The sequence below is a fragment of the Eptatretus burgeri genome, chromosome 16 (assembly GCF_056783735.1).
Source record: "Eptatretus burgeri isolate ZD-2024b chromosome 16, Ebu_testis_v1, whole genome shotgun sequence".
Taxonomy (NCBI): Eukaryota; Metazoa; Chordata; class Myxini; order Myxiniformes; family Myxinidae; genus Eptatretus; species Eptatretus burgeri.
Genome location: NC_140976.1, coordinates 15,545,525 through 15,572,702, shown reverse-complemented (window position 1 = coordinate 15,572,702; position 27,178 = coordinate 15,545,525). Strand labels below are relative to the sequence as shown.

The 27,178-nt window shown below is 47.4% G+C and overlaps 1 protein-coding gene across 6 annotated transcripts in view; it reads right to left on the bottom strand.

Annotated features, from left to right (window-relative positions):
• ECT2L (epithelial cell transforming 2 like) overlaps positions 1 to 27,178 on the bottom strand; it is an 81,699-nt gene that overhangs the window by 36,979 nt on the left and 17,542 nt on the right. For 5 of the 6 annotated variants that reach the window (XR_015052485.1, XR_015052484.1, XM_085860052.1 and 2 more), the window contains exons 3-10: positions 16,608 to 16,720; positions 16,239 to 16,401; positions 8,654 to 8,900; positions 6,220 to 6,284; positions 5,866 to 5,981; positions 5,577 to 5,721; positions 5,143 to 5,311; positions 3,929 to 4,057 (exon numbers count right to left, since the gene is read on the bottom strand). Coding sequence is in view for 4 of the 6 variants with exons in the window: in XM_085860052.1 (XP_085716178.1) it covers positions 3,929 to 4,057; positions 5,143 to 5,311; positions 5,577 to 5,721; positions 5,866 to 5,981; positions 6,220 to 6,284; positions 8,654 to 8,900; positions 16,239 to 16,401; positions 16,608 to 16,720 (1,147 nt within the window). In the remaining 2 variants the exon portion in view is untranslated. The remainder of the gene's footprint in view (positions 1 to 3,928; positions 4,058 to 5,142; positions 5,312 to 5,576; positions 5,722 to 5,865; positions 5,982 to 6,219; positions 6,285 to 8,653; positions 8,901 to 16,238; positions 16,402 to 16,607; positions 16,721 to 27,178) is intronic. The other variant, XM_085860053.1, reaches the window with a different exon arrangement.

Here is a 27,178-nt window from a genome sequence, read left to right as displayed (position 1 = left end):
GTACATTCCTGCCTAAAATTGTTATAGAGTGAAAAAGATTTGAAAACAAGTGTTACTGTATTCCTAAAGTTGGATTATATATTACTAGCAAATACAACCCGCCGCTTAGGCGACAGGTCAATAAAGTGTTGGGGGGGGGTGTGAGAGAGAGAGAGAGAGAGAGAGAGAGAGAGAGAGAGAGAGAGAGAGAGAGAGAGAGAGAGAGAGAGAGAGAGAGAGAGAGAGAGAGAGAGAGAGAGAGAGAGAGAGAGAGAGAGAGAGAGAGAGAGAGAGAGAGAGAGAGAGAGAGAGAGAGAGAGAAGTGGGGGTGAGGAGGAAAAAAAAACACGTGATGGGCGGAGGTGGGGTGAGCAAAGAGAATGTTATGTGATGCTTAATGACCGAACACGAGAAGAAAAAAAAAGTTTCAGAACAGCTGTACACACAATGACACAACAGAATTGATAAAGTAATCTGCTGACACATCTGCAAAAACTTTGCTTTTGGTTCATTTTCTCACAAATTTTCTCGAACTGGAATATGAATCACTGAAAACATTGAAGTTTCTCTCACATACGACCTTATGATCCCATCAGGCGTGAACATCGAAAACAAAGCATTGCGACCAGATATTATACTTATCAGGTGCAAAAAAAAAAAACAAGAGAAGAAGGCATTGCTAATTGAGGTGTTAATACCGGTGATTTTGGAATAATGTTGCACAAATCAAGAAAATGACCGAATACCAAGACCTCGAGCATGAAGTGAAAAGATCCTGGAAGCTGAAGAAGGCCAAAGATGTCCCAGTGATGAAGAAGAACCCCACAGAGTTATTAAAAAATCATCCCTGCGAATATCACTACAAACAAACTACAGTTGGAAGCCGTCCTGGGCTCAGTGACGATCCTGAAGAGAGGCCTCGGCACAAAACTTTGAGAACAGAAAACTTCAAAGCTTGGTCCATGAATCGTGACCCCTTACTGAAATAAAGGTGGATACTTTGAGCCTGCTCTGGGAAGACTCCATTCCACATTCTGAAACTCCATATGTGCGTGTGCGTGCTCACACGCACACGTACGTACACACACACACACACACACACACACACACACACACACACACACACACACACACACACACACACACACACACTCACTTTGAGACCGAGCAGGTCTCTGTTTCACCTCCTGAAACCCACCCACATGTGGAGATAGCAGGAAACAGCAGCAACTTGCAGGTACACACACACACACACACACACACACACACACACACACACACACACACACACACACACACACACACACACACACACACACACACTTCCGTTATGGTAATACAGTTTCTATACTTGCACACACATAAAGTGCATAAAAACGACAAATACAAAGATTTACCTTCAAACAGACTTATTTGAAAAATGAATTCAAGTGGGAAATTAGCAAAATTCAATTGAAAAATATATCAAGGCACAGAACACAAAATGTCGATCTGTGCTCTCTGCCTTCACAACCACATCACGGCAAACACGTGGTCGGATGGACCTTATTGTTTTTAGGTCAGCGAGCTGACCTAATAAAACCGTTCGATGTCCTCAGGTCCGTCCGTCTGTCTGTCTGTGTCTGTCTGTCCGTCTGTCAACAATTTTTATTTTTCTATCTCCTCCTAGACGTCTCGGCCGATTGAGTTGTAACTTGACACGATGATAATACTTGTTGCTCTCTCTAGATTTTCTGAGCCCTTTTTCACATTTTCTCCTCGGGGTCAAGGTTACAGGGTCATCAAGTGCAAAATGACCGATTGGTCGAATGGCCTATCGGACGGATGGCGATTATGCATCGGAAGGATTATGCAAGGAAGCATCGGATGGCGATTATGCATAATGGGTTTCATAGGGATTATTAAGAAGATTTTATTTGACCAACTAGTTTCTCGTTACCTTTGTCGTCTGGCCCTGTTTATAATATCCAGTTTCTGTTCTAGATAGTACCGAGCTGACCGTCAAACCTTCTCGGGTGTGTTATATATGTATCGGTCAAAGTGAGGGGTGGATTAAATGAGGAGATCACGCAAAAGGTTAAACAAAGCGATATCCTGTAAAAAATAAAATTGCACCTCCCGAGCACCAACCGCACGCCACCGCAGGGCCCAACACAGGCAGAAACGTAGTCTGTTTAATCGATGTTCCCCTGAGAGTATAGATACTTTACCAAAACGAACAACAAAGCAGCTTGTAGAGTGCTCGCCAAGTGGCTTAAGCACTTAAGCAAGCACTCCAATGAAACGGTTGTTAAACGGCTAGTTTGGCACGCCATTAGCAACACATGAAACACATCTCCCGAAGATGCCCGAAATGTCAAGGCACGACCGCTGACGTCTCTGGATGTTTATAAACATTGCAATGTACACAGCGATACGTAGCTATGATGAACAAGCATTCGATAATATGAGTGAGGAAAGTGAAAACAACAGCTTTATCATGAAGAAATAGTTGTGGCCTGTTCCAAGTCAAGGCATGGTTGAGCAGGCCAAAAAACATGGCGGCTTCAGACCCCAGCGAGGTTACCGAGGAAACGCCTTAAGACCCCAGACAGCAAGTTGGCTGAGGATCGCCTAATGAAGAATATAATTAAATAAGCTGTTAATTATCTTCAAAAGGGGTTTCTTAATGAACACAAACACACAATTTTCATTCTGTACTTCCTTGGAGTTTTCTTAATATGCATGCAATGTTTCAGGCTGCTAAGTTTTATAGTTTTTGAGTTATGGAGGACACACTGACACACACTGACACACACTGACACACACTGACACACACTGACACACACTGACACACACTGACACACACTGACACACACACACACACACACACACACACACACACACACACACACACACACACACACACACACATTGCCTTTTATTAGTATAGATCCCAAGTGCTGATTCTTTACCACCAAGTCGCATACAAACAAAGGCAAACTAGTTGGTCGAATTGAATCTATTTAATAATCCCTACGAAACCCATTATGCATTACAGCCATCCGATGCTTCCTTATAGGCCATTCGACCAATCGGTCATTTTGCACTTGATGACCCTGTAACCTTGACCCCGAGGCGAAAATATGAAAAAGGGCTCAGAAAATCTATAGAGAGCAACAAGTATTATCATCGTGTCAAGTTACAACTCAATCGTCCGAGACATCTCGGAGGAGATAGAAAAATAAAAATGATTGACAGATGGACGGACAGACACAGACAGACAGACAGATGGACCTGAGGACATCGAACGGTTTTATTAGGTCAGCTCGCTGACCTAAAAACTAGATATCTGTGATCACAAAGTGATTGCCAAGGGTAAGCCTCCACTGGCACCCATGATCCAATAAATAATGGCCATATTTGTTTTGAACCGCCAAATGACCGTAAACATTTAGGGATAGAGGGTAAATTAAGAAAATGTGTCCCCCATCTCCAATTTATCCATAAAACTCAACATCCTTACTCGAAGGTATCTGGAGAGGGCAATTTTGTTTTCATTGGACAAAAATTTGTCTAATTGTGGTTCAAAAAAAGTGAATTTTTCGATAATTAGTTCATGACCTTAAAAATAGATCAAGGTCAAAAAAAATTGTGTCAACCCTGTATACATTCCCATTATTGATGCAAAATTACATTCCAAAAGTCCCAGTCAGCTCCGAGATGCAGCTCGGATTTTGGCAGAAAAAAAAGGAAGAAAAAAAACAAACCAAAATGGGGGTTTAATACCCCAAGCAGTCTAAGAAACTGAGGTACCATTAAAAATTGGGGGTACCAATTGTAGAAACAAACCCAACAACAGGTATAAACCTCCCCCTATCCTCTCGGCCTAAGGGGATGTGTAATAATAATAGTATCCCATGATGTGTGGTTTCATATATCTGGTTGTTCTCTGCTTTGTGGGACTTACCCGAGCTTTTGAGGGGGTGGAAAATGTCCAAGTGGCCTCCGTCTTCCCCCAAGCACAGGCAGCCTGACAGTCGTTCCCAAAAATCCCGGACCTCTGGCACCTGCAAGTTCTTCGCACTCACGGTCACACCTGTCGGAGGCACGCCGGCGTGCAAGGTGGGCCGGCACATTAGTTCGAGGAAGGTTATGATCGTTGCATTTTGACTTCCAGAACCAATTCCCAGCGGAGGAACCAAACATCAAGAGCTTCTAATAACAGAATTTTCCGAATGATAAACCGCCTTCACGGAAAATTTTTACGTTTATGGAAGACAAATACTTACTCACAGGGTGGCCGTACTCATTTGAAGCTTGAAATGGAACTTTTTGGTATTCAGTAATTTATGATTTGGGCTGGCAGGATAGCCTAGCGGTACCCACACTCACCTATTAGCTGTCGAGCCTGGGCTTGAATCCTGACCCAGCTATAAACTGTCATTCTGGTGTTTCACAGGTGCGGTGTTTCATCAATGTGTGTGCCGTCCATTGGATGGACGTTAAATTGGGCGTCGCATCTACCGGCATTAGTTGGTGAATTTAAAATATTCCGCAGTGTCCTTCGTGAAGACTAGGCGAGCTATCGCTTGCCTACTCACCTTGAAGGAATTCCAAATTCCTGCCCCAACTACTGCTGGGAAGACAATGGTAATCCATCCAGGATAACCCTTGCCAAGAAACTGCTTCGGCAGCACCGACGCTCTGTAACAGAGTATGGTACATCAGAAATGATCGGTGATTTAACTCGAGTGGAAACGAGGACAATATTGTGTGAGAATCTGAAATGACTGAACTGTCAGTGCAGTTGTACCAGGGAGTGCTGCACCGTGAGGCTTTGGAGGGGGGGGTGTTAATCTGGCTGTGCCGTTTAGAAGATGGTGAAGTTAAAGATCCCTCTCTATCTATGGCAGAGGTAGTTAAATTGAAGCAAAATGAATGCACAGGATGTAAATGCGATGTCGACGTGACAGGGACTGATGGGATTAACAGCCTCTCACTTTTCCATATCGAAGACATCACCATTTGAGATGGTATGCTGGCTTCTTTCACGGTGCGCTAACATCGGCCATTTTGCTGACGTGTGGCGTAGGGTTGAAAGAAACGGATATCGAAGCCAACATTAGTACTCCTGTGAAGCAAGTTGGACGGTGAAACTATGAAATCGCTGGGTTTCCTTACAGCTGAGGAGCCGAATCTCTCCTGCATCCCCGTCGGTGATGACTGCGATCCCACTCGCCTCCTGGTTCCCCAACGTAGCCTCGACCCGCCGAAGAAGACAGTCCAAAGAGTCGACCCGATAGTCGTACAGTAGGGATTTTACTCGAGTCTTAACTGCAGCCAGAAGGAGCTGGATGGGGGGGGGGGGGGGGTTGGGTACACAATGATGATCTCAAAACAATGCAGGTTTAAAACGAGACATCCGATGTTTTCGACATTGATTTCTAAAAATAAAGGACAATCAAGGAAGCTCGCAGTAAATACCTTTAAAAAATACATCTATTTAGCTTTCTGCAAACTACATTTTGTTGTGCCATCGTGAACAAAACGGAGGGATGTATTTGTAAGTTATGACCCCAGGTGGTGACATATGGAGACACCATGGCAATGCAAACCTCTGGTGCAGGAACTGCAGAAGAAATGAGGACGAGGAGAGTTTGCTCGGCCGGTCTGCAACAAGACAGGCCTGCTTGGATAGTTTCAGGCAGGCCTTGGGTGGTGGGCAGGGCAGGACAGCCAACGGCTTTGCACATGCAGGGGCTGAAGGGAAAGAAAAGAAAAATCAAGCACCGCAGTAATTGTCGGGTGTGGAATAACAGAGAGAGGGGACAGCGAGAAAGGCAGCTGGATAGTATCAGAGAATGGCCTGGGGCTCTGAGCTGTTGTGTGAGCCTCAGCAGAGACCTGTGTGCAAGCTTCCGCCTGGTAGCCCGAACCGTGTCCATCAGTTCCGTGGATCCTCCAAGCTGCCGTTGGTTAACTTCACGCGAAACGTCGCTCGGGCATCGAAGAGCACCATCCTGGGAAGGGACAAAGAGTCCACCATAAAGTACTCCCGTAATCCTCAACAATACCTTTGGTACCTTTTTCGAATTGCAATGGGATTGAGATATTGCGTAAAGATGTTCAACATTGTCATCTTAATGTTGGACCCATGTTGTTGCTCTCTGGGGAGGTGTTTATAGATTCAAGTTCCCACGCAGTTATGCATGTGACGGTGAGATTTTTTTCCTTTGAGAAGGATGAGGATAAACTCACCAAAATGGCAAGGGCGTGGCAGGGCACGATTGCAGATCTGGAGCAAATTATGTCCTCTTGCTGTCCTGTGGAATGAAAGCTGAAGTTTGTTTCATTGTGTTACAGCAAAAAAAACAAAAAACATCAAGTTAAAGATGGGACGTGAAACTGCATCATAGCTTAGTAACCTTAGTTGGAAGGAAATTGACAGTTTTCTTTAAATTAGGGCTGGCAGGATAGCCTAGAGGGATGCACAGACACCTCTGAGCTGTTTCACCTGGGTTTGAATGCAGACCCAGCTTTAAACTGTAATCCTGGTGTTTTGCAGACAGGGCGAGGCTTCAATGTAGGTGCTGTCCATCAAATGGACGCTAAACTGGACGACCCGTCTGCCAGCATTAATTGGTGGATGTTTCAAGATCCCATGGTGTCCATGACGAGTTGGCGAACTATTGCTGGCACCCTGGCCAAATTCTACATTCCTGGTCTAAACCCATAGGGGGTACCGCATCAGTGGCACAGTTGCATCTGCAGCCAATGACGCTTCCTGCAGCCATGTGCTGCAAGTGAAAGAATAAGTTTTTGGTTCTGCACCAGGTGAACCAATGCTGTCACTGGCTGGACAAGCCAGGTGAGATAAAACTTTCCTAAAAGCAAAGCACTCCTTTAATCTTCCTAAACAATGCTTTGATAAAACTTGCAAGTTGCCCGTGCCCACATGGGATTCCAAATGGGGTGGGGATGCAGGTGGCAGAAATGCAAATGACGTCTTCTATCATTGAGCCGGCAAGCTGAGATCAACAATTCACATTTATTGCCACATCTCAATTTAAATGCTCTAACGGCGGCGAGGTGCTCCAATTGAAAGTGTTTGTTTGATATATGTTGCTTTTTATGCCGAAGGTCTGTAATAAATTTTATTATTGGTGTCAAACCCAATGACCAATTGCAAATTAACAGTAGGATGTTCAGGACATTCCACACTTGATGATTCTCTCTCTCTCTCTCTCTCTCTCTCTCTCTCTCTCTCTCTCTCTCTCTCTCACTCTCACTCTCACTCTCCCACTCTCCCACTCTCCCACTCTCCCACTCTCCCACTCTCCCACTCTCCCACTCTCCCACTCTCCCACTCTCCCACTCTCCCACTCTCCCACTCTCCCACTCTCCCACACTCTCTCTCTCTCTCTCTCTCTCTCTCTCTCTCTCTCTCTCTCTCTCTCTCTCTCTCTCTCTCTCTCTCTCTCTCTCTCTCTCTCTCTCACTCTCTCTCTCACTCTCCCACTCTCCCACTCTCTCACTCTCCCACTCTCTCACTCTCCCAACCTCCCACTCTCCCACTCTCTCACTCTCCCAACCTCCCACTCTCCCACTCTCCCACTCTCCCACTCTCCCACTCTCCCACTCTCCCACTCTCCCACTCTCTCTCTCTCTCTCTCTCTCTCTCTCTCTCTCTCTCTCTCTCTCTCTCTCTCTCTCTCTGTCACTCTGTCTCTCTGTCACTCTGTCTCTCTGTCACTCTCCCACTCTCCCACTCTCCCACTCTCCCACTCTCCCACTCTCCCACTCTCCCACTCTCCCACTCTCCCACTCTCCCACTCTCCCACTCTCCCACTCTCCCACTCCCACTCTCCCACTCTCCCACTCTCCCACTCTCCCACTCTCCCACTCTCCCACTCTCCCACTCTCCCTCTCTCTCTCTCTCTCTCTCTCTCTCTCTCTCTCTCACTCTCTCTCACTCTCTCTCACTGTCTCTCACTCTCTCTCACTCTCTCTCACTCTCTCTCACTCCCTCTCTCTCTCTCTCTCTCTCTCTCTCTCTCTCTCTCTCTCACAGTCTCTCTCTCTCTCTCTCTCTCTCAGTCTCTCTCTCTCTCTCTCTCTCTAACTCTCTCTCTCTCTCTCTCTCTCACTTCCTCTCTCTCTCTCTCTCTCCCACTCTCTCTCTCTCTCTCTCTCTCTCTCTCTCTCTCTCTCTCTCTCTCTCTCTCTCTCTCTCTCTTTCTCTTTCTCTTTCTCTTTCTCTTTCTTTCTCTACCCCCACCCCACCCCACCCCCACGCTCTGTGTATAAAGCAGTGTAAGGTGAAATTTCTGGATAGACCTTATTTGTGTAAGTATAAGAAGTCGTTTACAGTTTGGTAAGTAGAGTACAGTATTTATCTGAACGAAAACGTTTCAGGAACTGTTTCCACCAAGTTGGTTTAATTTGTGTGTGTTCAATTTCCAACTCTAATCAACAGTCACGGTGGCATCAGCAGGCCATCCTCTTGATTGAATAAAACCCATCCAGTAAGCCGAGGGGGAATTGTGTAAACGGCCAATTATTTGTAACGATGCCTGATCGTGATTGCGAGCGAGTCTTTCAGTGATACTACCGCTTTGATGAATGTCGCAATATATTAAATACACAAACCAAAAACTTAATCCTCCGCACGGCACACCACTCATGCACTCACTCTTCCAAGTCGTCGATTGTCTTTTCAGCCACCTCCTTGTTGCCCTGGCTCTCTGTTTGGCTGAAGCTGCGCTCTTGACCCGCTGCGGGTTCTCTCGGTTCTGCGTCTGGTCCTGAGGAGGATGGGTCCAGTCTAGGGATGTCACGCATTGGATGTAGTGCCGCTTCCACGCTCCGAACTCGGTCTCACAAGGTGAGTATGGCAGAAACCAGCCCTGGTTCACGCACTTTAGCGCCCATATTACATCCTGGTGGAGAGGGGACGGGTTTGACATGACGGACAGGACATGGTACTTCTCCAAAACAGCGGGTGCAAAGTCAATTTATTTTACAAGAGATGTCGAGCTCAAAACTAGATGAACAACCACAGTGAATGTTCTGTAACAAAGAGATTCATTTTGGCCGTCTACTCTAATTACTGGAGACAACATTTGTGTATTTGGAGACTGGAGACCTTGAGCGCCCTGCGGAAATATGGTGGGGACAAATCACAGACACAGTAGGGGGGGGGGGAGCACGACACCGGAGAGGAGATGGTAGAAGACAGAAAGACCACCGACCTGCCTGCGGTGAGAGAGTGAGAGGCCCAAAGACTCAGCCTCATCGCGGGAGATGCCAATGATCCGAAATGCCTTGGTTTCCACAGCGTGAAGCCGAGAAAGGTGGGAGGCAGGAGCACCAGCCCAGAGGGGAGAGCAGTACTCCATCAGGCTGTGAATGAAAGCTTTGTATGTGGTCATTAGCTCAGCTGTGCCAAGGAAGGACTTTGCATGATGGAGGATGCCCAATCGGTGACTGGCTTTGGAGGCCAGCTTGGAGAAGTGGCTTTCTCAGGAGAAATCATGGCAGATAGTGAGAACCAGAAGCTTGAATGAAAGGACTTCTTCAAGAGGATTGTTGAGAAAGTGGATGGAATTTGTCAGGATTGAAAGACATGTTCCACGTGTTGGACCAGCTTGTGATTTTCTCCAAATGTGCAGAGAGCGAAGAAGCTGCTGCTTGCCGATCTGAGGGATGACAGATGGTACGGCAGAGGATGGAGTCATCAGCAAAGAGATAAAGAGGATTTTCCAGAGTTGGATAGCTCTCCATCTTTACCGGTTTTTTTGGAAATGAACATGGATAGATTATTATTTAACATGGAGCAGTGTATCTTCTATAATAAAGGCTCCACAATATGTAAGTACAGCAGAACTCAGTATTGTGGATGTGTTCTTGAGATTGAAGCAAGACCATAAAAGCTGAACTTGCACACATCGAGATGCTTACTTTTTAATTTGTGCATTTCTGATTCAAACAGCTTGAATTCAAACCCAACAGAATTTATTGCATCCACTGTATGTTAGTCTATTAAACTTCAACCCCATATGGATGTGTAATACAGATGTAAACCTTTTCTCCTTATCTAACAAGTTGGGTCACTCAATTATGATCGAGTTATCTCGACTTTAGTAAATCGGTAAGAAGGTTATTGTTAGCTGAGATTGTTCTGAATAAGCAAAGTGAAATACAGGTTGGGTTTGAGGTGTTGACAAGCTAAATGCACATGCAAAGTCCAAACTCTGCCCCTCTTCCTGCCGAGGGCGTGACGCACCACTGCCTGAGCCAATGTGAGACAAGGGGGTGGGCATACGTCACGAGGTCGCTGAAGGTGCCGTTATTTTATGTTTTTACATCGATTTGATGAATAATTGAAAGTTTTGATTGTGATGTTGACCTTCCATGTGGGAAAACAATGTGGTACAGCAAATGTGGGGGAAATTGTCCCAGGGGTTTGGAAATGTATAAGGAACAAACAAACCCGTGTGTGTGCGTGCTTGCGCGCAGGCATGTAGAAGCCTCTTCCCCGAACTTACTTAATAATTTGAGTTCCCTTACAAGGAACTTTCATGCAGGAGGAGGTCATGACACTCATCAAAGCCTGTGCTATTATTACCAACTTAGGTTCTTTGTCCATGCTCTCTCCTTTTAAATGCTGAGCATCAGGCAAGGAAGCAGCACATACCATTTCTAAAGTCTTTGGTATAACTCAATCGCGGTTTGAAATGCTGAACTCCCAGACTCAGAGAGGACGTTATAACCATGACACCACCACCGAGGCTGGTCTTTCATCACCTCTCCTTTTTCTCCAATCCCCATCTCATCCATCTGACTTTTCACCCCAACAATTCTCAAGCTTCATGCACTCTCTCAGTTTGTGTCAGCCACTTTAATGGGCCATCTATGTATTACCTCCACCAACGAGGGTGGACAAAGGTGATATTTTTACCCCTGTTTTTTTGTCTGTCTGTCTTTCTGTTTGTGAACAGGATATCTCAAAACGTTATGGATGGATTCGGATGAAACTTGGTGGACAGGTTCGGTGTGTGACGAGGACCGATTTTGATAAAGACCCGGATCCGGATCCGGATACAAGAATTTTCAAAATTATTCTTCACCCTTGAGAGATGGGGCCAAAAACGATATATAGCACGATATCTCAAAAAATATGAAAAAGTTCTGATAAAACCTTGTGGATGAGTTGGTTAGGTGACAAGAACAAGCTGATAAGGTTTTGGTTCAGCTTTGGATCCAGATCCGGCCTATCAGTGGGATACAAAACGTAAACTGTTCAGTCTGGTGGAGGTATTGTCTCCACCGAGTGCTGTTCTTGTTTCTTTTGAGTGATTCTTCACCATTGGGAGATAGGGCCAAAAACGATAGACAGCATGATATTTCAAAACTTTGTGGATGGATCCGGATGAAATTTGGTGGACAGGTTTGGATGACGACAAATTGATGACGTTGGTGAGGATCCGGATACTCGAATTTTAAATGTGAGTCTTCATAATTGAGAGATACGGCCAAAACAATATAAAGCACGATTTATAGAGATGGGGCCAAAAAATTGTGGACAGGTCAGGTCAGGAATGGGAGCATGCACTGGAGCAGCGCGTCGCTGCGTCCACTTTCCGCCGATACTCCAGGGGCCTCCATCTGGCCATCCCCCAGGCAGATGCCTGTCCCATCCCCATCTCCTTGCGATGCCGATCAACCTGCTGCAACCACGAGGAACATGATCGGTCCATTGGCCTCCTCCAGTAACGAGACTCCCTTTCTGAGAGAATCTGTTGAGCAGGATCAGCATCAGGAAAATGAGCAACATGTCCATACAGCCGCAGCTGACGCTCACGGACCATGCAGGTAACAAATCTCATTTGAGTCTCTCTCAGCAACCGCTCGTTGGACACAAAGTCCGACCAGTGATAGCCAAGGATTTTCCAAAGAGACCTGGTACCAAAAGAGTTGTCTCCTTTCAGATCCCCGGCCAGAGTCCAAGTCTCACATCCGTAGAGCCAGACTGGAAGCACCAAGGACTTGAAGACTCAGACATGGTGGATGAGTTGGGTAGGTGAGTTTCCTTCTGTATCCATCTTGTCCACCCTATGCATCCTCTCGTGCTCCTCATTCCTCACCAGATCCATTGTTTGTCCACATACATAATAAATAGATTGTGTATTGTCTCTTTTGCCAAAAACGGCACCACCTTAACCAATCCACATTCTCATTTTTTTGACTTGATGAGAGCAGCCAAGAGAAGAGATGCAGTTTCACATGCCAGTCTCATCAGCCTGGATCACATTTTAGGCAGTTCAACTGTTCCCGATGGTAAACCGAGACTGAAATAATGGGGATCCTCCACGCACACGTCATTTCAATCACCATGGTGATGGATAGATTGAAACACGATGCCATTTACTATTTCATGATCAACTGCACGTACTTAAGTGTTTCCGTTCATCCATCACCCAAAGAGAAAGAGACGAGGACGTCTCTACTCGTGCAGGTCCACAGATCTTGGCTACGAATAATTGTTTAAAATGGCGCAAAACCTTAAATTAACAACTAGATATAACTGTGTCGATGTTGTGACACAAGCAATTTTACTTTAAAAATAAATAAATAAATAAATAAATAAATAAACAAAACAGGTACAACACACAATCAAACATAATACAATGGAACATATTATTAAAGCATAGGTTACAACTTCACTGTCCTCAGGCCTGTCTAACAGGATGAGGCTTCCAGTTCCAGTCCCCTTCGCGTTTGACTGGTTCGAGCAGCTCCTCCCTCCAGCTCAAAGCTAAGTTTCCTGGACCAGATCCGTGGTGCTTTACCCTTTTATTTACATTCGCGTGTTGCCAGTCGTCGTTTCGTCCAATTTTTGTCGCTGTTAAAGTCTGGCCTACTTGCCTTGGCCTCGGCGAGTCGACATGTTGCTGCTTTCTCGATTTTGATCCTATGTGCTTCGTTTTCGCATTCTTTCTCCCAAGTATTGTCATTTTTGATCCCTCATCTTTTTTTGATCCTTCCCCTGTCCCACACCCTCTCATCTTCCTCTCATCCCACACCCTCCCAGCCTCCCCATCCCCCATCTCACAAGCTATGGCACTTCAGCAAAGGACTTCTGTGACTCCATGTTACTGACTCGATCTGTGACCTTTCCAACCTGGATTTCTCCCAATTGCAAATCCTCCCTTCTGGACTTGGTGATGACAATCTTCCCTCTAAATGTCTCATGCTCTTCCTCTGCTCCAATTGGTTCATCTGACCATGTGCTTGTGAAACTCATCTGACTTGTTCTCGACCTTGAAATTCATCCGTGTGCCTGGTTCTTCTCGGAGAGCTGCGTCGGTGCTGGCGAGTCTGGCGTTTCACTCAAGTAGATTGGCAGGGACTACATGCAGCCATTTCCCTTCAGGACTAGTCTCCCATATCTACCATTCCTGATGTTAATTCAGCCAGGTAATTCTTCCACAGAAGCCTGCTCTTTCTCTCATGCACAAATTCATCCAATCTCATCTGCAGTTATGCTACCCTTCTTCCCACCCATGGTACACTGAATCCTGTAGTGGGGCAGTTGCTCTGAAACGACTTGCCTTCTCTTCCTGGAAGGCAAACCCGAAAGAAGGCAATCTCCGATTATAATTATTCCACAAAGCCCGTAACAAGTGTGTATCCACTCTCAGAAGAGCTAGAAAACAACATCTGTCCAAGTTCAAGAATGAACTTTCAAAGTTGTCTTCCTTCTCTAACTCCTGGTGGCACCTTATTAAGTCTGTCTCCGCCACATGCTCCCCTCCACCCCTTCCCTCTCCTCAAATGGCATCAGAGCTAACTCCGCTTGTAAAAAGGCTGAATGCTTCAATTCTGTTTGCTTCCAAATCTTGTGTACACAACCCCTCTCTCTGTACCCATACTACCCAGTCACACCCAACTGCTTCTGGACTGTGTATCTTTTTCACCTGAGAAGGTGGAGAGGTTTCTCTGGCAACCCTCAACTCTGATTCTGCAACTGGACCGCACAGCATCAGCTCATGTGTCTGAAAAACCTCGTCTGTTGCTCTTGCACTCCCTCTTTCTGCCTTTTTCATCCTATGGTTGCTCAATGTCATCTTCCACCTGCTGGAAATCAGCCAACGTCACGGCATTACTTAAACATCGGTGAAAACCGATCACCTATACCAAAAATCTTTCAGCTTGCTTCCAATATTCAGCAAGGTCATGGAATCCATCACTGCATTTGACAAAAAAACATCCTTCCTATTCTCCAACAACCTACTTTCAGACCACCAATTTGGATTCAGACCAGGTTACTCCACCTTGGACGTGCTGCTTCTACTCACCCAACAATGGATGGAGGTCCTGAATGTCAGATATGAGATCATGGCCGTCTCGAGACATATCTCAAGCTTTCGATGCAGTCTGTCATCCCACCTTGCTTTCTTTCTCTTCTCCCTTTCATCTCTTCTCCCTGTCAAGGATGGAGTGTCCCAAGGCAGTGTTATAGGCCCAGTCTTGTTTCTAATGTTGGTGGTGGTGGTCGTATGGCAGCTTAGCTGCCGGGGTAGCTATCATTTCTTGAAGCGCGACTGTGTCACTGATGCAGTGCCTCTCTTCCAGTACACACACTGGAACTGGTACTCATTTTGCTGACCTCGGAAGGATGACAGGCTGAGTCAACCCCCTGGTGTATTAATTCAGCGGCCGACGGGGCTTGAACTCAGGACCCTGGGATCCCAAGCCGCCACCCTAACCACTGAGCCAACACCAGGCTATTTCTCATGTTCATCAATGATCTCTCTGACTTTCTGGAAAATCCTCCCTATGTTTTTGCTGCTCCACCCTCTGTTGCGACATCCCTCATCATTCAAAGAGGCAGACATCAACCTCTTTGCTCTCTTCAGACCTTGATAGAATCACAAATTGGTCAAACACATGTCTTTCAATCCAGATATCTCTCTCTTTCTCTCTTTCTCTCTTTCTCTCTTTCTCTCTTTCTCTCTTTCTCTCTTTCTCTCTTTCTCTCTTTCTCTCTTTCTCTCTTTCTCTCTTTCTCTCTTTCTCTCTTTCTTTCTTTCTCTCTTTCTTTCTTTCTCTCTTTCTCTCTTTCTCTCTTTCTCTCTTTCTCTCTTTCTCTCTCTCTCTCTCTCTCTCTGTCTCTGTCTCTGTCTCTGTCTCTGTCTCTCTGTCTCTGTCTCTCTGTCTCTGTCTCTCTGTCTCTCTCTCTCTCTCTCTCTCTCTCTCTCTCTCTCTCTCTCTCTCTCTCTCTCTCTCTCTCTCTCTCTCTCTCTCTCTCTCTCTCTCTCTGTCTCTGTCTCTCTCTCTCTCTCTGTCTCTCTCTCTGTCTCTGTCTCTGTCTCTGTCTCTGTCTCTGTCTCTGTCTCTGTCTCTGTCTCTCTGTCTCTCTCTCTGTCTCTCTCTCTCTTTCTCTCTCTCTCTCTCTCTCTCTCTCTCTCTCTCTAAGGACTGCATGGCAAACCCTTATATCTACTTTCTTAACAATCCTCTTGAAGAAATTCAGTCACTCAAACTATTGGGTCTCACTATCATCCATGATCTTTCGTGGACAAACCACATTTCCAAGGTGGCCTCCAAAGCCAGCCACCAACTGGGCATTCCCCGTCATACAAAGTTCTTACTTGGCACACATTAAATCCCATCCACAGCTTTATGGAGTACTGTTTCCCCCTCTGGGATGCATACCCTGTCTCATACCTTGCTCAGCTTGACACCGTGGAACCCAAGGCCTTCAAGATCATTGGAATCTCCTGCGATGAAGCTGAGTCTTTGGGTCTATCACTTTGCCATTGCAGACAGGTCGGTGGTCTCTCTGTCTTCTCTCACCTCCTTTCTGGTCTTGTCCCCTCTACTCTTTCCGTGCTTTGTCAGTTTATGAGAGGATTTGACGCAAATGTTAACGTACATACAGACGGATGGCCGGCTGGACACCGGAACCCACTCTATGAGCTTATTTCGGAGAAATAACCTCAAATGGATGCAATTTGATAACATTGTTAAAACTAGAATGGCAGTCGGTAGTCTACGTTTTGTATCGCTCTGATTAGGCAGGATCTGCATCCGGATATTCACCTAAATCGAACCACTTTGTCCTTTTCACACACTCAACCTGTCCACTGAGTATCGTCTGAATCCGTCCATAACTTTTTGAGATATCCTGCAGACAGACAGACAAACAGGGGGTGAAAACAAAACCTCCACCTTTGGTGAGGTAATAATTAGGGGTGGGGTGTTCAGATAACCTGCTCAGCGAGGTAGCGCCATCGCCAGCACACCTGGGCTGCTCGGCTTAAATCTCGGGGACTGAGGAAGCCAAGAATCCTGAGCGACAGAGCCCGAGGCAGGAGGGTGCTGAAATCGGCTCTTTCTGGAGGGACGTTGGCGACTAGCCACTCTCGGGCCCACCTGTGAAGGAGCCAAATGCTGTTACTTCACCAGAGACCTCAAGGAATTTGAGTTTTGAGCGGTCATTTTCTAAAACCTTTTCAATTCCACCCGCGTGATGTAATCTTCCAATGAAGTTTTTGAAAGCAGAATAGCCCAAATTCGTGTGAATCACTGTGACCAATCATGTTATTATGTATTGTTATGCTTTTTGTGGTTGTCCTCACCGCAGCTGTGCTGGCGAGCAGTGGGAAAGAAGGCCGCAGGTGAAACTGCATCTCTCTTCTTCATTCCATGCATCGAACCAGTTGCACACGAGAGCACAACGTTCGGCGAAGAGCTGCATATCAGATGCACAACACAGGGGCCATGCCATGCGTTATTGTCATTTAAAAGTAGTTCCAACAAAAGAAAGGATCATCTTCCTAATAACTACACTTACGTGTTTATATTGGAGTAAAGGAAACCTCGGTGTGTCTAGACTATCATATCTTGTTCCGTGAAGCGTATGGTCGCCTCATGTAGTGCAACATTATATTTAACCCCACGCGTGTCGTGAAAGGTGGGGTTAAGCAATGGGTTCATTTTGTCTGTCTGTCTAAAAATGTTAGTTTATGATCGAGGAACAACTTGATTTCAATCGAATGTTATATTTTGAACATGAATCGGAAAACAAACCTGCAGTTTAGCCGCACTTTGACTCTGAATTTGGCAAATTGTATGCAAAACAAATTTGAAAATCATTCCAAACAGGAAACTTACTGTTTTTAGGGGTGTCATAAAGGACACAAACAACAGGTACGAATAACTAATGTAAGGTGTTAAATATGGTGGTGGATATGACACCGCATCAACAGCGTTAAACTTCCGAATTTAAAAAAAATTATTTATTCAACCTTTAAAATCTTTTATTTCAATTTAATTATATACTTGAACACTGTACAACACAGATCGCCTTTTTTGCCGCATTCAAAAAACTTTCGTTTCGCAGTACTTGGACAAACTATTGCAACATTTTACGTCATCACGACCAATCAAATTTTCTGCTCGCCGACCCCTCTCACTTTCTTGTTTCTTACGACTGCATGGAGTAAGGTGTTCTATGAACTCTCTGGTTTATTATATTAATCAAATGAAAGAACAAACTCTGTACTGCATTGGAATCGTCAAATTGAACCCGAATAAGCAAAGACCAAAGATGGAGACATCAGGAGGAACCTGGATAGGAATCAGGTATCAGCTGCTACTCCTCAACTCTCAAACCCATCCAGGCACAGCCAATTGAACCATGTTTGTAAGAATTCAATTCTCCGTAGACAGGTAGATAAAGAAATAGGGAAATTAAGTGTAAAAGAGAGCAAAATGAACAAAATGAAAAGAAAGAGCAGGAATTAGCATGGATAAAGAGAAATGAGAAAAAGTAGAGAGAAGTGTGAAACACTATAGAGAGATGTGAAAGAGAAAGGAACAAAGATCAAAAATGTCAGGAATAACCGGGATCGAATAAATAGCATGTAACTTTACAGTCACGAATAAAATGACCGTTTTTACAGCCATTTTTCCCTGCTGTGCAGGGGTTTGGCTTTTTCTTGAGGCAATGTTTTATGGCCGGATGCCCTTCCTGACGCCAACCCTGGTCGCCTCTTACGACACACAGGGATATGGTACACCTATTCTAACCAGGACATACACCGGGACCAATACACTGGTACTCATTTCGCCAACCTCGGAAGGATGACAGGCTGAGTCAACTCCCTGGTGTTAATTCAGCAGCCAACGGGGCTTGAACTCAGGACCCTGGGATCCCAAGCCGCCACCCTAACCACTAAGCCAACACCAGGCTTAGTCACGAATAAATAACAAGAGCAAAATTTGAATCGGCAACTCTGCTATCCTTTATTAATGACCACGAGCAAACACTGCCCGTCGCTTCACTGACGGTAATACTGAGGGGGGAAGGAGAAAAAGAGGGGGAAAGAGGGAGAGCGGGGTGGGGGAGGAGAGAGAGTGGGGGAGAGTGAAGAGGTGGAGGGGAAAGGAGAGAGAAGGGAGGGGAGCAAAGAAGGGTGAGGGAAGGGAAGACAGTGTGAGATGAGGGGAATGGAAGGTAGACGTGCGGTGGAGCGTTAATTATGATTCATACTGTCTCATCAAAATGATTCTGCATAGAATAACAGTGAAGATGGAATTAAAATAATGTGAGAATCCATTTTCTACCAGTCACACGATAAAGAAATCACGGAGACACACACTGTCCAGACATAAATACCACCTGGATGTGTCCGGAGACAAACACCGCCAGGAAACGTCCAGAGATGAACACCGCCAGGATACATCCGGAGACGAACACTGCCAGAACATGCCCAGAGACGAACACCATCCAGACATAACCACCATCCGGATATATCCAGAGAAGAACACCATCCGGATATGTCCAGAGATAAACACCATCTAGACAAAACCACCGTCTGGATATGTCCAGAGACAAACACCATCCAGACATAACCACTGTCCGGATATGTTTAGAGAAAGACATGGTCCAGACAACCACCGTCTGGTTATGCCCAGATACAAACACCATTCAGACGTAACCACCATCCGGCTCGGTCCAGAGACAACACCGTCCAGCCATAACAGGTCAGGTATGGGAGCATGTGCCAGAACAGCGCGTCGCTGTGTCCACTTTCCGCTGGTACTCCGGGGGCCTCCGTCTGGCCATCCCCCAGGCAGATGCCAGGCCCATCCCCATCTCCTGAAGATGATGGTCAACCTGCTGCAACCACGAGGCATGTGGTCGGCCCACTGGCCTCCTCCACTCATGAGACTCCCTCGCTGAGAGAATCTGGTGAGCAGGATCAGCATCAGGAAAACGAGCCACATGTCCATACAGCCGCAACTGACGCTCACGGACTATGCAGGTAACAAATCTCATCCGAGTCTCTCTCAGCAACCGCTCATTGGACACAAAATCCGACCAGCGATAGCCAAGCATTCTCCGAAGAGACCTGGTACCAAAGGAATTAAGTCTCCGTCTCAGATCCTTGGTCAGAGTCCAAGTCTCGCATCCATAGAGCAAGACTGGAAGTACCAAGGACCTGAAGACTCGGACTTTCGTCCTCCCGCACAGGTACCAGCAGCGCCACACCCCATGATCCAGTGAATCCATGACTCCCCAGGCCCGACCCAGACATCTATTGACCTCTGACTCACAGCCAGCAGATACATGAATATCACTGCCAAGGTAAGTGAATCTCTCCACGACCTCAACATCCTCACGACAAACAGGCACAGACAGGACAGCAGCATCCAAGATGTCACCGAAAGCCTGGATCTGAGTTTTGACCCAAGAAACCCGTAATCCCAGCGGCTCCGACTCCTCATTCAGCACCTCGAGGGCCCCCAAAAGGATATCTAAAGTCTCCGCAAAGATGACTGCATCATCTGCAAAATCAAAGTCCGAGATCTTGACATTCCCAAACAATGCACCGCAGCTTGATCTCTCCGACATCCTCCCTAAAATCCAGTCCATACAAGTGCTGAAAAGTGTGGGGGCAAGTACACACCCCTGAAGAACTCCATTAACAACTGGAAATAAGTCAGAGATGGCACCACCGCACTTCACAGCACTCTCACTACCAGAGTAGAGTTCAGACATCAGATCGAACAGTTTTGGTGGCACCCCATGAAGACCAAGAATCCTCCAGAGGACATCCCGATTCACTGAATCGAACGCTTTACAGAGATCAACATAGGCTGCAAGCAGCCCCTGCCGAAACTCTCGACTGCGTTCGGTGAGGACACGAAGGGCAAGGATATGGTCAATCGTTGACCTCTTTGGTGTAAAGCCTGACCGCTCTGGACGCTGGTGCTCAAGCAGATGGTGGCGAACCCTATCAAGAATTATCCGAGCAAAGACCTTGCCCGGCACTGAGAGCAGCGTCACCCCTCGGTAGTTGTTGCAGTCTTGGCGATCACCCTTCCCTTTCCAGAGAGGAACAACAAGGCCCCTCTTCCAGTCAGTTGGGATGAAGCCTGTGTTCCAGGCAGAGCACAAAACTGCATGCAACGACACGAGTGCAGCATTTCCACCAGCCTTGAGAAGTTCAGCATGGATGCCACATATCCCTGGAGCTTGGCCCCGTTTCAACCGGTTCATCACAGCCAGTGTTTCCACAAGCGAAGGTGGACCACAGTTGATTAGAGGGTCAGCAACAGGGATTGTAACACCCTTGATGTCCAACTCGACAGCTGGGGGATCAGCCTGGTACAACTGCTCAAAGTAACCGGCCCAGCGGGCCTTCACTTCAGACTCCTCTGTCATGAGCCGACTTCTCTCTGCTCTAACTGCAGTGCTCCGAGGGATGGGTTGGATCAACGCAATGCGCGAATTCCCCTGTAAGCGGGACGAGAATCACCTGTCCACAGGTGATGCTCTACCCCCTCACAGATTCCTCGCACATAGGCCTCCTTGTCCACCCTCAGTGCACGTATAGTTTTACGACTCAGCTCCCTGAACAGCTCAGCTCTACCATTCAGCCTGGCCCTGCGACTCTGGTCAACGGTATCCAGTATCCCTTGAGAGACAAAATTCTTCTTTGCCCTGCGGTGAGTTCCAAGACATCCACCGGCAACATCAAGGACGGTGGTCTTGAAGGCACTGCACAACTCTTCAGGAACCCCCAAAGCACCCAGACCCCCCAAGTGTCCACTCAGCCTGTTCGCAAACTCCTCAGCTACTCTCTCATCCCTGAGCTTGCCAACATCCATCCTCGGCTGGGATGGTACCATTCTCCAGGATTAAAGGTGCAGCTTTAGAGTTGCTACAACAAGCCTGTGGTCAGTATTGAGGAACTGAGCACTCCAGTAGACCCTGCAGTTCTGGATCATCCTCCAACGACCGTCAATGAGGACATGGTCAATCTCCTTTGCCACACCGCCAGCGTTGGAATACCAAGTCCAGCGATGAGCTTGTGGGCACTGAAACCATGAACCAGCCAACCTAAGTCCATGACTTCTTGCAAAGTCAAGGAACTTAGTGCTATTCTGGTTCATAGTTCCTGACCCATGGGGACCAACACCACCTCATAACCATCCCTATCAGTTTTAGTCGATGCATTGAAATCCCCCAAGACTAGAAGTGTATTTCGTCTGGGGCACCGATCAACCACAGACTCGAGCGTGGCATAGAATGCATCCTTCACGGTGAGATCACTCGCCTCAGTCGGAGCATAAACAGAGACCAGGGAAATGACACCTAAGGAGTGACGAATCCTTAATCTCATAATACGCTCGTTGACCGGTGTTACCTCAATTATCATTGGGGTCAGCTTATTGGACACAGCTACAGCAACTCCTTGGGTATGATAACCATCAGAGTGACCAGACCAATAGTAGGTGTAACCACCCACCATTATCTCGCCGCAATCCGGTCTCCGAACCTCAGAGAGAGCTGCAATCCCGATGTCCAAATGCTTGAGCTCAGATGATAACAGAGACAGGTGATCATCCTCTCTTAGGGATAGGACATTCCAGGCACTCACCCGAAGGGACCACCTCAGGTTAACCCAAGGAGACCGCCGTCTGGTGGACGACACCTCAGCACCACTCCAACACACTCTCCCACAATCTGACGCAGGGATGTTACCCCGGGGTTTCCCTCCTATCATCAAAGATTGGGGGTCCCGAAGGCTTTGCCCCAATCCCGTCATCCGGTGAGCTGCCCTGCGAAGGGAAGCTGCACAGGAGGTACTCCCACGGAGTGGGTTTTCAGATTTTTTTTGCGTTTTTGTGTTTTGCGGAATGAAGGGTTTTACGGAGGCCGGAGTGCAAATCCTGCCACCAACCTCCTAATAAAAAAGTAACCCAACTGCAGGAGGACGTCCGCAGACACAGTTGGGCACTCGATATGGATGGCCGTTGGCTCACAAGGAACTCCTCCGCCCTTTGACAGGTTTCGTTTTTAATCCCGCTGGGTGTCCATATCCAAACACCCGCCTCAACAGAAAACCTGATGGGGGAGACGATTTAGTCGCCGACAACCCGACCATGGAACAGGTTAGTACAGGTTTACATGGTACCTGTAGCAGGTACCATGTAAACCTGTACACATTACATGTTTACCATGTAAACATGTAAAAAGCCATAACCACTGTCTGGATATGCCCAGAGACAAACACCATCCAGACATAAACACTGGACAGATATGTCAAGAAAGAGAGAGAGAGTGAGAGTGAGAGAGTGATAATATAATTTGTCATGCTTCATGGACAAAACACACACACACACACACACACACACACACACACACACACACACACACACACACACACACACACACACACACACACACACACACACACACACACACACACACACACACACACACACACACACACACACACACTTGGCCAATATCGGCAATTTTTCGGGAATCGGCAGGACTACAGTACGTACTGTATACAACTCAGAAACCTTGTGGAGCTTTTACCGAAAAACCATGTGGCATTAATATCGACGTTTCAGCAATATGTTCACAAACATTATTCTTTACTCTCGACAATGGGTGCTCGGCAAGTGGCTTAAGCACTCATGCAAGCATTAAAATTAAATGGATGAAAAGGAATGGTTGGCCAGGCTGTCACTTCATACCATAAAGGATTCCTTTAAATTTAAAGCCTGTCTTCACCACGTACGCAGCAGTTAAATAAATTTAATGAATCAATTCACATAATGACTTTATCCACAAAAGAGTTGCAGCTTAATGCAGAATAACCCATGAGACATCGCAAAGTTCAATCGCCCGTGAAATAAACATTGTAGAAAATCTGGGATTTTGCCTGCTCGTCTGTGCACGTGTCATTTGGTACATTGGTACCAAGTCCAGGGAAACTTTATAACTTTTTTTTAATGTCTTTTTTTTTTTTACCATATTTGCTTTGATTCCCTGCAGAGCACCTCGCAAAACCTCTGAAAATATCGACATAGATCTGGCAGATGCTATGGATCGGCAGTCCCTCAGGGCACAGGGCGCGAGTTCTAGCAGTGAATGCATTAAATCATGTAGCTCATAAAACTCTCACCCTCGCATTCCTTTTCTTTTTCCAAACTCAACTCGCTCGCGCTCGCGTTCCGCCCCTTTTCTTCACCAAGCCCCGCCCCTTGCACTCGCGTTCCGCCTCTTTTCCACCAAGCCCCGCCCATTCACAACTCCCGCCCTCCTTCCAGAACATGCGGGAAACTTCCAGAAGGAAGGGTTTTTCCCGCCAAATCGGCGACGCTCGCACCGCCGCGGTATTCTTCTTTTTCCCTTGCAGGGTGAAATCCACCGCGACGACGCCATTTGTTCGGGGGAGGGGGCGCGGGGGCCGCCTGCTTTCCCTCGTTGAAGGCCATGCCTCTGGCAACCGTATGCCGAGGGAGAACGCGGTGGTTGTTGAGGCGGCATGGTTGGTGGTTGTTGTAATGGTGGCGTGGTTGGCGTTTGTTGTAATGGTGGCGTGGTTGGCGTTTGTTGTAATGGTGGCGTGGTTGGCGTTTGTTGTAATGGTGGCGTGGTTGGCGTTTGTTGTAATGGTGGCGTGGTTGGCGTTGTGGTTAACGTGGTTGTTGTGTCAGGTCAGGTCAGGTATGGGAGCATGTGCCAGAACAGCGCGTCGCTGCGTCCACTTTCCACCGGTACTCCAGGGGCCTCCGTCTGGCCATCCCCCAGGCAGATGCCAGGCCCATCCCCATCTCCTTGAGATGATGGTCAACCTGTTGCAACCATGAGGCACGTGGTCGGCCCACTGGCCTCCTCCACTCATGAGACTCCCTCGCTGAGAGAATCTGGTGAGCAGGATCAGTGTCAGGAAAACGAGCCACATGTCCATACAGCCGCAGCTGACGCTCACGGACTATGCAGGTAACAAATCTCATCCGAGTCTCTCTCAGCAACCGCTCGTTGGACACAAAATCCGACCAGCGATAGCCAAGGATTCTCCGAAGAGACCTGGTACCAAAGGAATTAAGTCTCCGTCTCAGATCCTTGGTCAGAGTCCAAGTCTCGCACCCATAGAGCAAGACTGGAAGTACCAAGGACCTGAAGACTCGGACTTTCGTCCTCCCGCACAGGTACCGGCAGCGCCACACCCCATGATCCAGTGAATCCATGACTCCCCAGGCCCGACCCAGACGTCTATTGACCTCTGACTCACAGCCAGCAGAGACATGAATATCACTGCCAAGGTAAGTGAATCTCTCCACGACCTCAACATCCTCACCACAAACAGACACAGACAGGACAGCAGCATCCAAGATGTCACCGAAAGCCTGGATCTTAGTTTTGACCCAAGAAACCCGTAATCCCAACAGCTCCGACTCCCCATTCAGCACCTCGAGGGCCCCCAAGAGGATGTCTAAAGTCTCCGCAAAGATGACTGCATCATCTGCAAAATCAAGGTCCGAGATCTTGACATTCCCAAATGATGAACCGCAACTTGATCTCTCCGACATCGTCCCTAAAATCCAGTCTATACAAGTGCTGAAAAGTGTGGGGGCAAGTACACACCCCTGACGAACTCCAGTAACAACTGGAAATAAGTCAGAGATGGTACCACCACACTTCACAGCACTCTCAGTACCAGAGTAGAGTTCAGACATCAGATCGATCAGTTTTGGTGGCACCCCACGAAGACCAAGAATCCTCCAGAGGACATCCCGATTCACTGAATCGAACGCTTTACAGAGATCAACATAGGCTGCAAGCAGCCCCTGCCGAAACTCTCATCTGCGTTCGGTGAGGACACGAAGAGCAAGGATACGGTCAATCGTTGACCTCTTTGGTGTAAAGCCTGACTGCTCTGGACGCTGGTGCTCAAGCAGATGGTGGCAAACCCTATCAAGTATTATCCGAGCAAAGACCTTGCCCGGCACTGAGAGCAGCGTCACCCCTCGGTAGTTGTTGCAGTCTTGGCGATCACCCTTTCCTTTCCAGAGAGGGACAACAAGGCCCCTCTTCCAGTCAGTTGGGATGATGCCTGTGTTCCAGATGGAGCACAAAACTGCATGCAACGACACGAGTGCAGCATTTCCACCAGCCTTGAGAAGTTCGGCATGGATGCCACAGATCCCTGGAGCTTTGCCCCGTTTCAACTGGTTCACCGCAGCCCGTGTTTCCACAAGCGAAGGTGGACCACAGTTTTTTCGAGGGTCAGCAACAGGGATTGTAACACCCTTGATGCCCAACTCGACAGTTGGGGGATCAGCCTGGTACAACCGCTCAAAGTAACCGGCCCAGCGGTCCTTCACTTCAGACTCCTCTGTCAAGAGCCTACCACTCTCTGCTCGAACTGCAGTGCTCCGAGGGATGGGCTTGGATGAACGTAATGCGCGAATTCCCCTGTAAGCGGGACGAGAATCACCTGTCCACAGGTGATGCTCTACCCCCTCACAGATTCCTCGCACATAGACCTCCTTGTCCACCCTCAGTGCACGTACAGTTTTACGCCTCAGCTCCCTGAACAGCTCAGCTCTGCCATTCAGCCTGGCCCTGCGACTGGTCAATGGTATCCAGTGTCCCTTGAGAGACAAAATTCTTCTTTGCCCTGCAGTGAGCTCCAAGGCATCCACCGGCAACATCAAGGACGGTGGTCTTGAAGGCGCTCCACAACTCTTCAGGACCCTCCAAAGCACCCAGACCCCCCAAGTGTCCACTCAGCCTGTTCGCGAACTCCTCAGCTACTCTCTCATCCCTGAGCTTGGCAACATCCAGCCTAGGCTGGGATGGTACCATTCTCCAGGATTTAAGGTGCAGCTTTAGAGTTGCTACAACAAGCTTGTGGTGAGTATTGAGGAACTGAGCACTCCGGTAGACCCTGCAGTTCTGGATCATCCTCCAACGACCGTCAATGAGGACATCGTCAATCTCCTTTGCCACACCGCCAGCGTTGGAATACCAAGTCCAGCGATGAGCTTGTGGGCGCTGAAACCATGAACCACCCACCCTAAGTCCATGACTCTCACTCAATCACCGCAGGTTGGTCGGTGGTCTTTCTGTCTTCTACCGACTCCTCTCCAGCCTTGCCCCCCCCTGCTCTCTCTGCGATTTGTCCCCACCACATTTCCACAGGGCGCTCAAGGTCCGCCAACAACCCCCTTCTGGTAAAACTACCAAAATCACGAATCACTGCTCATCTTCACTCTTTCATTCCTCTTTTTTCCCGCCTTTGGAATAAACTTCCTCACTCTATTCTTTCCCATTCTTCCCTCCAGGCTTTCAAAACAGCTGTTCACCACCACCTCTTATCTTCCCCCATCCAAATCCTCGATCTTTTCTACCCCCGATAATCCACCCAAGCCCACTTCCTTCATTTCTCCTACTTTCCTTCCTGAAAGTCCCTGAAATGTCCATCTTCTCTTCGCCATGTTCCCCGTCCCATCCCCATCCCTCTCCCTTCCACAGTTCACCTAATGTGTCTGTTCCCCACTGTTTTGTCCCTTCCACTCCCGCCCCTCTTGTCTCATGCCTCCTTGCTGTGAGTTGTGTGTTCGCTCTCATACGAGCCTCGACCAAGGTATACAAAAAAAAAAAAAAAAATGACTTCTTGCAAAGTCAAGGAACTTAGTGCCATTCTGGTTCATAGTTCCTGACCCATGGGGACCAACACACACCTCATAACCATCCCTATCAGTTCCAGTCGATGCATTGAAATCCCCCAAGACTAGAAGTGTATCTCCTCTGGGGCACTGATCAACCACAGACTCGAGTGTGGCGTAGAATGCGTCCTTCACGGTGAGATCACTCGCCTCAGTCCGAGCATAA